Source organism: Corvus cornix, chromosome Z (genome assembly GCF_000738735.6).
Source record: "Corvus cornix cornix isolate S_Up_H32 chromosome Z, ASM73873v5, whole genome shotgun sequence".
NCBI classification, from domain to species: Eukaryota; Metazoa; Chordata; class Aves; order Passeriformes; family Corvidae; genus Corvus; species Corvus cornix.
In genome coordinates, this window is record NC_046357.1 from 31,576,575 (window position 1) to 31,593,711 (window position 17,137).

The 17,137-nt window shown below is 46.8% G+C and overlaps 1 protein-coding gene and 1 long non-coding RNA gene across 6 annotated transcripts in view; one reads left to right on the forward strand and one right to left on the reverse strand.

The window, feature by feature from the left end:
* PSD3 (pleckstrin and Sec7 domain containing 3) overlaps positions 1-17,137 on the reverse strand; it is a 112,342-nt gene that overhangs the window by 76,432 nt on the left and 18,773 nt on the right. For 2 of the 4 annotated variants that reach the window (XM_039567278.1, XM_019286170.3), the window contains 2 exons: positions 9,620-10,688; positions 7,812-8,192 (listed from right to left, as the gene is read on the reverse strand). In XM_039567278.1, the coding sequence (XP_039423212.1) occupies positions 7,812-8,192; positions 9,620-10,688 (1,450 nt within the window). Of the gene's footprint in view, positions 1-4,677; positions 4,829-7,811; positions 8,193-9,619; positions 10,689-17,137 lie in introns of those variants that run through there. The other 2 variants (XM_019286171.3, XM_019286172.3) reach the window with 2 other exon arrangements.
* LOC120411515 overlaps positions 13,753-17,137 on the forward strand; it is a 45,168-nt gene continuing 41,783 nt past the window's right edge. For both annotated transcript variants that reach the window (XR_005603857.1, XR_005603856.1), the window contains exon 1: positions 13,753-13,919. This is a non-coding gene — a long non-coding RNA (uncharacterized LOC120411515). The remainder of the gene's footprint in view (positions 13,920-17,137) is intronic.

A 17,137-nucleotide genomic window follows, 5' to 3' on the forward strand; every position in this document is an offset into this window, starting at 1 on the left:
TCCTGCTACAAATGACCCGACCACACAAACGGACTGGGAACGGCTGTGCTGCAGCTTTGCTGCAGGTCCAAACCAGATTCTTCAGGGCCAGGAGAGAGTGAACACAAAAGCACTTCAAGCAATGATGTACCTTGCCAGTTACCTTCAGCTCCAGGGCTCTTCCAAGATACAACTGTAGGAAGGGGAGAAAAATAATAAAAAAATAAAAATAATGCCCTTTCCTAGCAGATGACTCAGTGTGCTGTTTTACTCCAAATGGTTTAATCAGCTTTGAAGTCCTACGTATGGATTCTCTTCAAAGAGATGCTTTGAAGTAGATCCCTCTTTGAGGATTGACACAGCTGCACTTTGCTGCAACTCAATTCAGTGGGTGTCTCACAAACACAGCATCAGCCAGGACATACAAAGCAAAGACAGTGTCCGCAAGCCAGAGTAATCACCAAGCATCCATGATAAAGTACCTCAGCCTTGTCACATCACAAAGAGAGGAGCAAAGTTAAAAGTAACAATCCCTGTAATCCCCTATTGGTTATCAATACAATACATATGCAAAGTCAATTTCAGGGGCTGAAATGCACACCGCTGTTCAAAAATAACCTCTTCCCTTCTGTAATCATTTGTCTTTTCCTTTGATTAAAAGGATTCCTACCGATTGTAAAAAAGGGAGCTAACAGCTAAAGCATTCAGAAAACGCCATTTCTGGTAGGCTTGTATACAGCAAATTCAATCAATCGTTGTCGTTACAGGATCACAGCATTAGAACAAGAAGTCTCGCCACATGCAGGGACAGGATTGCAGCCCTTCCAAGAGACAGCCTGTACTTTATTACACAGACATGCTGGCCCGCTGCCACCTGAAGTGCAAATGTCTTGCTAAAAATACTTCAGGTTTGATTCCATTTCGACCTCAGGCTCTATACATTGCTATGGCAAGGGTTAGTGGCTGCAAAGGGACACTCACCACATTAATGTCACCATGCCTAGGAAGTGAAAACCTGGTCCTCGCCAAAGGGGGCGTCCAAGGGCTCTTCCCTGCAATGGATATTTCTGACATGCATAGACATACAGACTGCATTAGGATTGCCCCACACTCAGGATCTGATCCACCTGCCCCCAAATATAAATAAAAAACAGATGCATGGCACACCTATGACCTTGCTCAGACAACACCCAGCCCCTACATGTTTCAGGAACCCTCAGGCTCTCCCCTCAGAGCCCACCTGCTCCAGGTGTCAAGAGCCACCCCTGTGTTCAGCACCCACATGACCTTCCTTCCCTATAAGGCTCCTGCGGGGTCCTCCAGGACAGGACCAAAGCTGGGAAGCCAGCAGAGTACTCCCCCCCTGTGCTTGGGCTTGGTTTAACTGTTGGGAGACTGGCTCAGGAAGTGCGTATTAGCCAGGCAGCTGGTCCTCCCTGGCAGGGAGCAAAACACATCCATAAAAATACATGTGCGTACACCTTTCGGTTCAGGCTTCCCTGCAAATGTGCAGATGAAGCACTTGAGCACTGGCACTAGTATCACACAGGAGCTTTACACTGAAACCATGCAGCAAAATGAACCAGCTGTCCTCAAACATAATAGTGAGTAAAGAAAAAACAACCACTAACCAACCCACAGCTCACCCAGCTGTGCTAGCAAGGAGTCTGCATGCTCTGTGCCCTGTTCTTCTCCACCGCTGCTCCAGCATCACATCTGAAGACATGCATGCCTCTATGCCGTCCTGCCAGCTGCCAGGCTCTGTCTCTCTCTATCCCAACACACACACGAGGAGGAAGAGCCTTAACCGGCAATAACGTGGAGAGGGGCTTGACTAACAGCCAGTCATGGCTAATGGATGAGACAGCAGGCTCCACTTCAGGACCAGCTCAGAGCTGGCAGAGACACCTCGGTTTTGGTGAATCAAGGCTTCCTGACCTAAATGGCTTTGACTTTAATGGAGATATGCCAACAGATGCCAGCTTAGAAGCTGAGCTGCTGACAACTCTATACTGAGGCGCTTTGTGTAGCAAACTGATCAGCTGCTCCACTTTTTTTTTTTTCTTTTCTGTCTCTGTCAGCTCCTGGATTTTTGTTTTGTTTGTTTTATTTTCAGAGGAGGCTGGGAACTGAAGAGGCGAAAAGTCAGCAGCCCTTTCTTCCCTAAAACAACAGTTTATTTAGGAACCAGAAGCAGCTTTACGAACTCTCACTAAACTGGTGTTCCAAGCACCTCATTAGCCAGAGCAAAGGCAAACTCTGTACAGCGTATCTCCAGAGCCTTGATAAACTGATGACACCTTCCTGGAAGGCATACCAAGGTCAACACTGTAGCATAACATTTTAGAAATTACTAGGCTGTGTAATAACGAGGCAAATCCTCAGCTGTCAAAATGCAAGTCGTGTCAGAAATTTACCCCCGTGAATTCTACCACTTCATCTTTACCTGGATTCAACACACACTCATGCCAGCATATTGTGGTCAGCAGCAGCTCAACAACTGACAGATGCATCAGCCCATGTGCCAGCAAATGGGATCCAACACTTGTTTTGTTTGCTCACCAGCTGCAGATGAATTTGATGCATTTGCTCTTCTAGGACAACAACCAATGCCATCCCTCTGAATAACCTTCCTTATCCTGGACATATGGCTGGCAGCAAATATGAAGTACCATGTTCTGACTGACCTATCTTTCCTAGGTCCCAGAGTCATGAGCTGAGGCACGTCTGAAGGTGAAAAAACATCCACTCAGAAAAACAGGAATCCCAGCAGATTTCACACTAAATAAAAAATTCAACCAGGTCACAAAATGAATCTTCAAGGTGGAAAAAATTCTACCAGACCTCTGTCAGACAGACTAACAAAATGAATGTATAAAGGTTACATGTTAGATTTCTAAATATTGAGTCTTGTAACTACATTGAAAAATCAAATACAAGCTACTTTGGACAAAAATACCAGTGAGCAAACTGAAAATTATAATTGGCATGCAGAGTACTGACAAACTGGGAAGAAACTTACAGAAACAACCTGGAGAAAGGAGTCAAAACTGGGCTTATCTGTCAACAAAGTTTATTGTCTTAAAGAAGGAATAAGCAGAGTGCCAACTAAGAAACTGCTGGAAATGACCCACATAGAAGAAAAATACCCACCACAGGAAGTACTATAAGACGCCCCAACATCCGCCATGGGAAGTACTATAAGATGCCCCAACAATTAAAAGTAACCTGGTACCCAATGGGAATTTCAGGCTACATTCTTGTGAATTTATTCTGAGAATCACCAGATTGCTTTAGGGAGTTTGTTTTCTTCCCCTCTTGAATACATATGTGACTAAATTTGTGTTTGCATCTCTAGGGGAAAAAACATAACAGGACTTGCAGAATTTGCTGAGCACCAGCAGTTCTTTGAAGATGATGGCAGGTGGCAAATATTCAGCATTTTTGAGGATTAGGAGCTGCAATACAGATTTTTTATTTTCTCTCTGGATTTAGAAAAATCTTGGGCAATGTCCGACCAACAGGGACCATACTTCCCAAGACAACAGGAAAAGGCACCTATGGCAGGAAAAGAAATGCTGTAAGTTTTTTTGTTTTGTGGGGTTTTTTTATTTTCTTCTTCTGACTCTAGCATACAAGGGAAGAGAGAATGGAAAGCATACTGTGAAGTGCGCAGTAAAAGAAAAGACTAAAAGAAGTCCAGTCTTTAAAGTCTGGAATTATAGAGATCATCACAGAGGTAATTTCACACTTCACATGTAGTCATGCAGGTGCTTTGTCTGTGGTATACACAGAAAAGATAACTCCTTTACCCCTCAGGTTCACCTTACTGTTTTGGAAACACAACCCCTTCATCCCACTCTGATTTGGATCACCAATTTGAATCAATTTGCAAATGATTACACCTAGTCCAGGCAATGCAAACTCAAGCTCAGTGTCTTGGTAGCAGCTTGCAAACAGTTTTCCTTACTGCCTCTAAAAGTAAGACTAAACTCCCAGAAAGGAGGGCTGAGCCTTTCTCGTCTTAACGCAGCCCACTGGCATGGGAAGGGAGGAGTACAGCACCTGGGGCGTGGGTGTGACAGTGGGGACTGCATGCCTCTACAAGGATAACACAGAGACAAGGGCACCAAACACGGCACAAATGTAACGTCCTTATTGTTATTACAAAGTTTCATTACACTGGCAACCTGCGGCTCAGCGTGTTTCATCGTGCCCTGACACACAGCAAGGCTGTCGCTCAGCTCTGCAACCTCACACACTACCCCTCCTCCCCCTGTTCTCCCACCCCCTCCTGTGGAAATTTAAGGCTACTTCAGCTGCACAATTTTTTTTTCCCCTCAAGGGATAATCACTACAGAATGACAAAATATTCTGAATTGGAAGGGACACAAAGGGATCATCGACTCCAACTGTTAAGTGAATGGCCAACACAGGGATCAAACCCGCAACTCTGGCATTATTAGCACCATGCTCTAACCAACTGAGCTTATCTCAGAGAACTGAAAGAGAATAAACTCCACCCCAAAGACACCAAGAGTCCCAAAGGAAGGCAAGCTGCATGCCGCTCTCCCCCAGCCATCCCTCCTCCACTGGCCAAACACAAAGGGCACCTAAATTATGCCAGGAAAGGACTACTTGCAAAAGTAAACCAGCCTGCTCTGCAGGAAGACCCACGGAAAGCTGACATCCCCCTACCCTAAGGAAGCACGGCAGGTGGCTGTCAAAGCAAGCAGGTCCACTGTACAGCTCTCGCCACGACTTACTGCGCTTAACCACGGCCAGCAGCTGACAAGGAGGACAGCAGGGATGAAATCTTCAGACACCCAGAAGCTCAAAGGAGCTTGCGGCTTGCAAGCCTTTAATAATTTTTTTCCTCTTTTTTTTCAGTTCTGAAGGCATGTGACCGGCCCTCACATACCAGAGCTGACCCCTCCCAAAGCCAGCAATTTCCTAAGACCGGAGAAGGATGTTACCCTCCCGCTTATTCATTACGAGGCCAGGTTTCCTTGTCCTTATGCATCAAAACCTCAGTCCCTGTGTGAGTTACCCTCCGGACAGGTGCCAAAGGGGCTGTGGTGCTCAGCTACCAGCTATCAGGAGGGCATGACCACGGGGAGCCCCGGCTTCTCCTTTCCCACCTGGCACACGGCTTTATTTCCAGGTGTAAAATCATCAGCTCTTTGCTCTCAAGTCGGCCGTCCCGTTCTGCACTGGGCCAGGAAGAACTGCACGTGTTTCACACTGCTCCCCCATTAACTAGTGCTGGTACTTGGAAGCATGCTCCCTCCCCAGCCACTTTTTGTATCACCGAAATGCTACAGCAGAAGGCACTGCAGAGATTTTGGTTTCAGTTTTTGCTCGCTCGGGTTAGCAGCACCCTTTCCGGAAAGGGGGGGGAGGAGGGGGGTGTGTGTCTCACGCTCCTTGCTGTCCCGCACAGCCACACTGCCCTGCTCTGCTCCCAAATGCTCCGCACCCAAAATCCCCCCGCTTCCCTTTGCACTTGCCAGTATCCACATGCCGCGCCCCGACAGCAACCCCCACCCCTCCGGGAGGGGCTTCTCCCGCCGCTCTCCTCCAGGCGGGGGCGGCGGGAGCGGGGCAGCCCCGGCCGGGCAAAGCGCACGGAGCGCTCCGGCGGCACCGCGCAGGGCCGGGCACTGCACGGCGGGGCGGGAGGCTTGCCTCCCCCCACCCTTCTCCTCCGGGAGGGCTGGAACCGTGCGGAGGGTGCACTACGCGTGAAGAATTGCAGCCCCAAGCACAACCGCAGGCTCAAGGCACCGTAGGAAAAGGGGGCTTCAGCAGCAGGCACAGAGGTGCCATACCCGCATCGCACACGCAGACTTAGGTAAACCTAAGTCTCGGATCGCTTCGGGCAACACAACCGCGCGTTCAAACTCCCTGAACTGCCAGGGCTCAGGAGGCTATTTCTGGCTCACCTGAGCATCACCATGACACACCGCCTTGACCTCTCTTCCATAAACCCCCCGCCACCCCCAGCACGCACACACTGCTTCTCACCCACGCACTCTTAACACCGTGGTTCCCCACTAGCTCCAACAAAATAGTACTCACGACCTGTCAGTCACCACACAAAATATGCGCCTGGTGCAATACAACATGATATTAGAATAATGGAGGAGGAAGGGTGGTGTTGGCTGTAAGATTATTGATAGGAGGATTACTCTGTTTGGCTTACGGCTAGCCATACTGCTGCGGTGACATTCACCTACTGGCACCTACCTTAGGTGAGCCCTCAAGGCTTGTCCCTAACAAACCTGCTGCCACTCCTTTTTTTTTCTTCTTTTTTCTCCTTTAAATTCAGTGAGGAAAAAAGAATTTTAAAATCTACTGCTGGTTTATCAGTATGGCTGCAGAACCAAACTAAAATTAATTCCAAGTGAAATCCATATTAGGCAGGCACTTGATGTGCCTCATCTAAGCACACCTTGTCTTTGTGATAATTTTTGTCTTGATGAGCCAGTGTGGGCCTTCCTTGACAGTATCTTTTACATACTAGATGCTGCAGCTACAGGGTAACAGAATCAGGACCTGAACGTGCTGCTTGTTCTCCACTGTCCAGTTTTATGTCAGTCTTTCGTTTTGGTGTAAGGAGCTGTAGGCCTCAGGACTGACCTCAGTTTCTGGCTCCATACAGGTTATTGCAGATTAGCAGTCACTTATTGCCTACTGGCAGGCACCATGCATGTACAAGATTTAAACACCTTTTTTACTATATGATTGAGGGAAAAATATTTTAAACAGCTAAGTCCTTTTGCCAGTTGTTTTAAGAGCAAACTGTACCTTAATCTGTAAAGTTACTACTTCTGCTCAAAGGACTTACTTCATTTTAGCAGAAAATAAATAAAACAGATTACCCTTACTCCCCAGAAAGCTTGAACTAGACTAGGTCCATCTAAGGGAATAGTCCAAGGACTCTTAGATAGCATCCTGTCCCTGGAAGATGGAGACCAGAGGCATCTTTGTCACTCACAAAGTCTTTCACCGCTTTGTAGGTGAGTTGCACATTCAGTGCTCTGCTTCTAACTCAACCTCCCACTTTGTCTGTGGCTGCCTTTTACTGTACCCACTCTCTTTGACAACACACTATGAGAAAAGTTTGCACATAGAGTGATTTTCTACAATTGTACAGTATTTTCTGACCACTTAGCCTAGTTTTTGCTTCTCATATGACTCTTTCTTTTAATAGGTTTTCTCATCCCCCCCTTTACCTAAACATTATTAAATTATTAACGTTTTTGAAACGCTTGCTCCTCTTTCAGTAAGTAAGTGCACAAATGAAAGAAGCAGCTAACCTGTGAACGTGGTGGGAACAAAAGCCCACCCCAGATGAAGTAACGTTCAAAACTCCCACTGGCCTCAAGAGAGGAAAAGCTATGCCCAGAGACAGATCTTGAACATCCATATCACAAACTGCTTTTGGACAACTCATTTGTGTACACAAAGTGTTACCGCTGCTAAAGTTGCTGCCAATAAATTCAGGTAGGAATTGGAGCTGAACAAGGTCCATTTGTAACCAGTAACTAACTCCTCCAGGGACAGGTCCCAGAGATGTGATAATACCAGACAGACTTTTATCAACACATCAGCATTGCCTAATAAACCTTCATAATATAAATTTGCACTTTTCTTATGAATGGCAGGTTTGGATGGCTCATTTGTCTCCTCCAGTCACCCTGGAAATTATTCCCTGCAGAAAATCTGCAGTGTTAAAAGAGGCAAAGCTACACTCTGTGACAGTACAGGAAAGTAAACAGAGACTGGGGAAAAATCAGCAGGCACACAGAAAGCTCACACACTTTTACCTTTCCAGATGAGGGACTTCTGTGACATCTCCTTTGAAGAGTGTTTCGCTTGCATCCCTTAAGCCATTGGCGATGCCTTCACCAGATCCCTTCACCTCCCTGTCAAGGACATCTGTGTGCCCCAAGGCTGATGTCCTGTCTAAAAACTGTCCACCCTCCTTCATGCGCTGCTGGATCATGGGAGTGAGTGGCATCTCAAAGCTGAAGTAGCTATCGGGCTCCGAGTACAATGTCTCCAGCGATTCCGCACTGTAGTACAAAGATGCATTGTCTAGGATGTTTTCAAACTGTGAGCTGTACAGATCAGTGGAGACGTCAGAGTGCCTCTGCCCAAGGAAATCTTCATATCCTCCTGTGGCTGCTTCCCCCTCCTCCACCATCCTGCAAATTAACCAGAAACAGCTCATTTCAGCTTGGGGGCAAGGTTTAGACTTTGGGCAAACCTTCTCACCTTCCACCTTTCTGAGCACAAAGGTCAACGCAGCTTTGCACAGGAGAGGGCACTGCAGGTAAAATGCTGGTTTCTCCTTGCACCACCTCTCTTTATGACTGGCATCATCTCCCTCTCTGGGGACATAGAAACAATTTTCTGGGTAAAAGAAGAGGTCTGGGAGACAGCCTAATATTGTCTATCAGATAACATCAGCTGCTTATGTGCAAACGAGAAAAGCACATGTAAGATCTATCCTAGCACCAGTGCTGTGCCATGGGGCTGCACATGTTGGAGACGTACATCTGGATGGAGCCTCTGCCCCTGAAGGATAATTTGCTAGCTCTGCAGTCCTAGGACTGAGGTCTTCAGAAAAAAGCTGCAGGAAATCACTTCAAAATGAAAAGGGAAGCAAGTGCAATTATAAATATGGAGCTTGAAGAACCAGACTTGAAAGGAGAAGACTCAGCCTGCTTGCTGATGCACAGGGAAAGGTATAGCATTCCCCTGCCGCGAGTTTTCTTCTCTTTTCTGCACCAAATACTGTGGGGCTCCTCACCATGCCAGAGGTTAGGGTAGCCAGCCCAAGTAATCCCATGCACTAGCCAAAGCAAAACTCCACAGATCCAGAGGCACAGAGGCAGGAGAGCCTCCCTTGGAGAGATCCTGTTGTCTCAGCAGCGAACACCTCTCCAGGTCAGAGTGGGCATGGTTTGCTCAGAATGCCCCAGTAGAACCCTTTGCTTTGTCAGAAATGTGTATCAGAAAAGAAAAGCAAGCAAATCAGGATGCAAAGCAGCACGCCATTCTGCCAATATGTATTGCTAAAATTATATAAACACAGATGATAGATAGATAAGATAGATAGATACTATAGAAAGCACATCACAGCATATCACAGCATTTATCCTCTTATGATCTACAAGGCCCTGGATAAAATGTCTTTATTATCTGACCTTTCAGAGGTTCTCACACTGTTCTTGCACAAATTCTGTCTGAAAACAGAAAATCTGTTCAGGTGCATATGGCCAGGCCTGCATGCCAACTGTATTTAATTACACATGTCCAGATCCCAACTACACCTGCAACAGATGCTTCATCACACAGACACTACTGTGAAACAGCAAGACTTCTGATATTTATGTTTCAAAACCTGAGATGGACTGCAAACTTCAGTAAGATGGTGTGGAGAGGCTTCAGTACCAACTTCGGGCACTAGCCAACCACCAGCTACAAACCACTACTGTTGACACCCCACCACAGGCAGCAGACAAATATTTGCTGTTTCTCATTAGCTCCTAAGGACGTAGGCACAAGCCACATGCCTAGACAAGAGAAACCCCACCTGACCCCTTCTCCCCACTTAGCACCATCTCACCTGGCCCGGCCTCTTGCAAGCACAGCCATCTCCTCCTCACCACAGTTCTTCCTGTCCTTCACAGAAACTTCATCCTTCCCGCTTTCATCGAGCACTGCCAGAGGAGTGGCTCCAGAGGCAGAGGGTCCCAGCCTTGGGTCCTCACAGACCTCACTCCACGCACTGTCTGGCGAGGAAAGCAAGCCTGGGGAGACCATTGGCGACACAGGGTGGCTGGATGTTTTGAGGAATGCCTTCCTCTCCACAGACCCAGAGTCCAGCAGTGAGTGCTTCCTTCTTCTCTGCTCCTCGGCTTTTTGCAGCCATAAAATCTCCACACCTTGAAATTCTACATGTTTACTCACAGCTGCCTCTTTAGCAAGCCTCCTCTCAGGACCTGTTTGCATTTTGCCTTGACTGTACTCTGAAAACTCCTCAAAACGTGTCCCCCTTTCCATTCTGCTGACTGCTTCCAGGTTTGTTGCAGATGGTCTGTGACAGCTTGGTTCCTGAGCTGTGTGGACCTCCTCTGCTTTATTACTTATGGCTTGCGAGGACTCGGACTGCTTTTCTCCAGCCCATATTGAAGCCAGATCTTTCTCTATGATCAAATGCTTTTTTTCCTCAGCTGTTCGTTCAGATGGAAGGAGCATGTCTGAGAGTTTTTCTTGGCCTGCTGGAACTGGTTCTCTGGCTGCCTGCACATTTTGGCTGCCAGTAACGCTCTTTTTTTCCATTTGCGTCTCTGAATCTTGAGAAGTATTTGCTCTCTCTTTCACCTTTGTTGCTTCTAGCCGTCGAGAGATTTTCATAATCTCTGGCAGATTACCCGCAGGTTGCAAACCTTCTTCTGGGGTGTGAAGCTGCACTGCCCCTGCATCAGGCCTCAAATTATCTGCAGGAGCTGCACACTGAGGAATGGGCCTGATGCAGTGGTGACTGTCCCGTCTTTCTGGACTGCATGTTACAGGCTCCGCCTGGTACGTCAATGGAGCCGTTGGCGCTTGTCTGCTTGACTCTACAGTGCCATACTCTGGAAATTCATTGATGATGGTATGAGGAGGCAAACTGCTGCTTCCACGGCCACTACCTGCAAAGAAAAAAGAAAGAGACCCTGGATTTAGCTACCACACGCACAAAGGAAAAAGCCTGACCTCCCTCCTCAGCCCACTCCTAACAGAGTAACAACGCTCTCCCCTGCAGGGAAAATACTGTTCAGTTTAACTCACTTCTGCACGCTCTCACACTGGAGTTATCCAGAGCTGGTCCTTTTACACAGAAGTTTTTGGGCAGTCCTACTTTGGGAGTGTGGCCTACAGAGGAAGGAATGCCAGAAATGTCTGCTACACTTCAGCAAAGGTCCCAGCGGCCCACGAACAGTCGGAGGCCACAGGGCAGGCGCACAGGCCTAAGAAAGCAGAGATTCGTATGTCTGACATCCATTTGCAGCATGCACCACACATGATGGTTTTACTTTAAAAAGACACCACACATGATGCTTTTACGTTTTTAAGTAATTTGCACTTGTAAAGGTGAAACACTGGGAAGATAATCAGCCACACCCCTGATGTTCTACAGCCTTGACAAAGCTAATTAGCTAAATTACAAAGCAATTAATGAGCAATTCAACTCTCTGCCAGCACTACCCTCTTCCTTTAACAACTCAGGTAGCTGAAGGTCATGTTGCAGTGATGGACGCATACCAAGCAATTCACATTTTCTACTCCACCAAATACATTCCTGCAGAAAAACCTTGCTACCCCTCCCTTCCTTGTGCTGCTTTTCCAACTGATGTAAACAAAGCAGGAGCAAAAATGGATGATCCCATTTTCCAAGCACCAAGCACCCAGTGGCTCCCATTGTTGTGAGGTAACAGAGAACCATCTGTCTGGAGGGACCTCAGGGACCACATAATGACAGATAATTGGCCACCTTATATCACAGCCCGAGGAGAAACTGAGCTTTTGGGGGGAAAAAAACCCCAAAACAACAACAAAATAACCAACCATCAACAGTTGCATTTGTCCCACTCGTTTGGAAAAAAAAACTGGCCTGGAGTATAAAAGTGTTTTAAATCAAACTGCAGGGTGGCCAGACCCAAACACCTACTCTGAAAAGCACCAGAAGTGACAGCTCTGAAACCAGACACCAGACACAACTTGCATTTGGGTGGTTTGGTCCCAAGGTGTGTCTCTAGGTGCTACATTGCAAACTGATACCCACCTCTGCTCCAAGCAGGCTGGCCACAAGTCTGTTTCTGAGGCAGAAGCCATGTAGCTGCGGTTAATGATAGGCCGAGTTCAAGGCGAAAGAGGATAATCTAACACAAGTTCAGAACTGCATTAATGTGGCTACCTATATGCAAGTGGCTTGTTAAGGTAAGCCGAAGCTCGCACCTGCCAATGTATCCCAGTATACCTAGCCACAGGGGAAATATCGCACACTGGGTGTGGTGTAGGATCAAACTGACAGTCTTGGACCCTGCCAAGCCTCAGAATCTTCTCCAGTAGTATCTCCAAACGTTTCTATGCCATTGACTTAATTACTATATAGCAAAAAATTCAGCTTCATCCAGACAACTTGGCTGCTGTTGAGGACAGTGACTGGACAAAGCAGGGAACATTTCTCTGCTGCAAGGTCTGAGCAAGCTGTAAGAAGCAAGGATGCCCTATCCACAATTGCATCACCAGCCCATCTTCATGGAGGATTTCCAACATACAGGTGTGGGGGCACCCACAGTGCTTTTCCTAAGTGTCTAAAGCAGCAGACAAACAGTCCCCTTTGCACACAACTCAGCCACACAGTGCTTGGGTGCATCTCAAGCCCACACTTTTCATGGCACAGGCACTAGGTTGCTACTGCGGGACACTTCTGCCAGGACAGACTCACATATGACTGTGATGCTCTGTGGTTACAGCATCCCTACACCTGCACCAGAACAACCCCAACCAAGCAACCCCAAGCTGCTTTCTCATCCTACAACCTTTGTCTGCTCTAGTGTAGAAGCTTTAGTGCTTGCAGCTCTCTCAGCATGGTCTAGAGGTGGGATTTCTTAGGAGAGGACTGATAGGGAGACTACAGATGCTAACATAAACCCTTCTGGGTGGACACATCCATCCACAGAAAAGCTCAGTGTGTGCGCTCAGCACTATGGGACACTGCTCGGCCAGGCCACTGCCTGAGCCACACTCTCTGGCTGCTCTGCCTGAAGAAAAGCAATACATAGTGCCCCAAGAGCTGGGACCCCCGTGCCTCACTCACATCCCGCCTTGTTGGAAGGAAGCCTGGAGCGTTGGCCCCCAGCCTCCTGTGGGGCTGGGAGGCAGCCAATGTGCTCCGGAGGCCAAGCCCTAACAAGGCACCGCATACAGACTCTGCCAAGGGGCCAGGCTTGTCTCTGCTAATTGCTATCTTAGCTTCTGAACCAACATGAGGGAAACAGAGGGGGCCTTATTTCTCGTGGTGAATGCTAAATGCACTGCTGCGCATCCCCATCTGCCACTGACAGCCACTGATGACGACAGAAATAAATCCTGAGTGAGTTTCTGATTTACTTCTCCTCCTGAACTTCATCCCAAGCAAACTTTACCCTCTGGCAAGCGCATTGGGCTCCAGAAGAGGTACACATACAGAGCACATACCTGCACATGCAGGCACAGAGAGATGTCCAAGGGGAGGGAGAGTGCTAACAGGTACTCCTCTCTGCTACACCTGCAAGCTGTGTTCCATCTGGGCAAGAGAGTAGCACTATCACAGCAGAAATGTAAGGCCTTTTCTACAGTGAGATGTCAGCAGCTGTGCTCAGGACGGACTGCTGCTGTTGCTGCCGCCGTATGCTAGCGTAAGTCAGTGGGATTCTTCCCTCATCCAGGAATAATGCCTAATTCTCTGTCTGATTGAAAAAAAAATTCATATATGGCACCAAAGCAGTGTTCTGTTGCCATTATGTTAGGTACCACCACGCACATGACTGCCAAGGTCTCTATTTCGTGAGGTAAACCACAACCAACACTCCCCCCCCCCCCCGCCCTCCCCCCCCCAAAATTGCAAAGCCTTTCCCTTTGCTCAGAGAGCTATTTCAGGTACAAGAGCTTAGGGGAGCTTGAGCTCTTTAAGGGAAACTCCTCCCTTATTCCCATCCACCACCACAGCATCATGTCTTGCTGCAGCTACTGGCATATCCTGTCCAACCCCATCCCCCAATATGACTGCATTACAAACCAGGCTAGAAAGACAACAAAATTTAAGGACTGCACTGAAGATGCGCAGGGAAAAAAAATACCCATCACCAAACAAACAAAGAAAGGACACACACTTTCAGGTAACACAAATTTCTACTTTGCATTGAAGGTGGCTTCTTTCAACAATTAAAAAAAAAAAAAAAGAAAGAAAGAAAGAAAGGAAAGAAAGAAATGGATAAGGAAAAAGCTAAAATAGAAAGGGGGTGAGTGACTAGAAAACTGAGACCGGGCAAATATAGCCTAACAGCATTTGGCAGCCTTTCTGATGACTAGACGTTGAAAGAATTAATGACTTAAATCAGGCATAGATATGATATTTCATAGGTAAATAACCATTCCATGTCAAGCAAGCTTGTCTACAGCATAATAAAAGGAAATTCTAGGAAGCAAAACACAAGTTAAAAGCATAGACAGACATTTTGTTTACAGGTACATTTTACAAAAGAATGGTGTGAGTGTCTCTCTCTATACAGTATATATATATATATATATAATCTAGCTCGAGAAATTAGATATATTTGCTTGAACAGTCTCCTTACTCACAGAGGTTACTGTAGCTCCAGCAGTTACCCATTGGTCAAAGAAATAAAATGCACAGATCATCAGTTTATCTATAGCGATACCAGCTAATTCAATTGCTGCTGTTCCAGTCAACTGGAATCAAAATAGTTTCAAATTTCCTGGCAGCTGCTGCCCTGCACTGCACACAATGATGTAAATGGATGCTTTCTGAGTATTATGAAACTGATGGGGGAACTGCAGTCTCATTCAGTCTATCGCAGGAGCTAAGGAGTCCACCTTGGCAGCTTGCAGGGGGAAAAAAAAATTTCCTCCAGCAAGGCTGCCTGACGGCATGCCAGGGATACGTCTGTGCTTAGCAGCCGTTTTTGTAACTGCATCCGTAAGGGGAGAATCGGGCAGAATGGCGATGCTGAGAGTCATGTGCTGGTTTCGGAGCACAGGATGCTTTATGGCATTTCAGCATTAGTGAGCTGGAAGCGTTCTCTAAGCAGCCCAGTCATCCTGCATTTTATTTCTCCACAGCTCCTTGCGCCGATCACAAGTAGCACATGGGTGAGCTTGCATGCAGCATTGTATCAGTTACGCTTGCCTGGTATTTCTTGCCACTATTTGTAAAAAGCAAATTAGGCCAAGTAAAAAACAATGCATGCATTAAGATGAAACAAATCTCTAGGTGACAGAGTTTAATGAATAAATCACAGGATTTACGGTATTGTATCACTGCAGCCTGCCAGAGAGGAGGGTTACATATATCTCCCTGTCCTGCACTGCATCATGTTAAAACTTCTACGGTCACTAAAACTATTCCAATTGATAAAGCAGCCTGCTCCTGCAGAGATGGAGCGGCCGTCCCCTATGAAAGGGGAGGGATGCTGCACAGCCTCTGGCAGCCTTGTGCAGCAGCCCTTTTTCCAAATGATGTCATTCTCCATGCTTCGATAGGTCCTGCCTGGCCAGCACAGCCAAAGCCAGGGGATTAACATAATGCAAACATGGGGCTTTTGTAACTGGACTGCAAACATCCACACCGGACTGGGTGAAGGATTTTCTGCAGCTTGCAGACACTCCAGGCTTTTGGGCAATTTGCTTGCTCCAAAAAAGAGAAGCGGAGCCAGGTCTTCATCCCGTCTAATGTTACAGTGGCATTATGTAAAAACAACAAGTTGGTGGAAATGTGGAAGCTGAGTGAAAGGGAGAGGGAAGCAGAAGGAAGAGGGTGGGGAGAGTTGCCTAGAAATAAGTGAAATGCCTCTGTGACTTAGCAAACACGCAGGGAAGGTAGAGGGTAACAGAGGTATATAGCAGGGCCCATGCAGAAAAACTGACTGTGTTGGCTGAGATCCCTCAGCCCAAAAACAGAAAACCAGAGGGAGTCCCTGCTGTGGTCACTGGGAGGTTTGGCACAGAGCCCAACAGCATGCACAGGCAGCATGCTCTTTGCAGTCACCATGCTTGAACAGCCAGACAGTGGTGTGACAGCCAGTGGCTCAGGGTTACTCAGAAATTAAACTAATTGGTTCTGTGCAAAAAATAATTCCCCTGCAAGCATCCAGGAGCAGTGTGGTGCTCAGGAAATCGTACACCCACAGCTTGCTGCACACTGGAAGAGATTCTCAAAAATGTGCTGCTCACCACTCTTCTTGCATAGTTCCCCAAATTCTGGGAGTTTGGAGCTACCAGAGGCTGTGCTAGATGAACCTTCAGTCTGCCATAGGACAGCCATGCCAATGCTAGGTAAATCTGTCATGAATCTCTCTGCTAGCCAAGTCCCAGCACTGGAGTTTGGTAGTAATGTGATGCCCGAGTTGTCACTGGTTTGGAAAACAGTGAGAAAAGCTGCTAGGGTAGGACTGTACATCCTGTGCATTTGGAGAACAATGACCATTTAGAAAGTATATAAAATACATGGGTCACTTTGTGCCTCTCTGAGTGTGTGGATTTTTTTTACAGCTGCACAAGTTCTAACCCTATTCCTGCTTTATGCAAGCAATGCTGTGATTTGGTTGCATATTTTTCCCCATAGATTTTAACTAATTCCCAGTGGTAAACAGGGTTTGGGATCACTTGCATAACCTCAACTACCCTGAATTAAGTGTCCTTCAGAGAGCCCTGTACCTTTGCCCTGGTTGCAAGAAGGATGGCACCTTGCTGCAGTCACTCACAGGCCTACAGCAAGCTCAAAACAGGACAAAGTCCAAAACTAACACGCAGCACGTGCTGAGAGGATTTAGAGTGAGAGATTATCCACTACAAATTGCTGTATGGGCCACAGATGGTCAGTGAGATAGCTCAGTCCCAAGAGTCATTACCCTGGAAAGCAAAATGGTAGAGTGGAACAGCTGCTAGCATGAGCAGGAACAGGAGGGAATACAAAGGGAGTATCTAGACTCCTTATCCTGACATAAAAGTGCAAGTGGGTCTTAGAATATTTAATGCACTTTTCTTCTTTAAAGTCCCACACTCTGGAATGACATGGCTATGAGAATCTCAAGGTTTGGTTGAAGACTAATGTTTGGAAACGTCTTAAACCCAAAATGTAAACAACAGATTCAGAAAGAATCTGAAATTTTCTGGTTTTCTGCTGCTGTGATTTATAAAGCAGCTAAACAGGTGATTTCCTAAGTGTAGACACACAAAGTGATTAGCAAGAATTACTTTAAAAGCTCCATAAGAGCCTTCACTTGAACAACAAACTTCTGAAGCGGTGACAACTCACAGCTGCTTTGACAGTTTCAGCATCTACAAAGACTTTATAGTCTCTAAATTCACTTGTAAT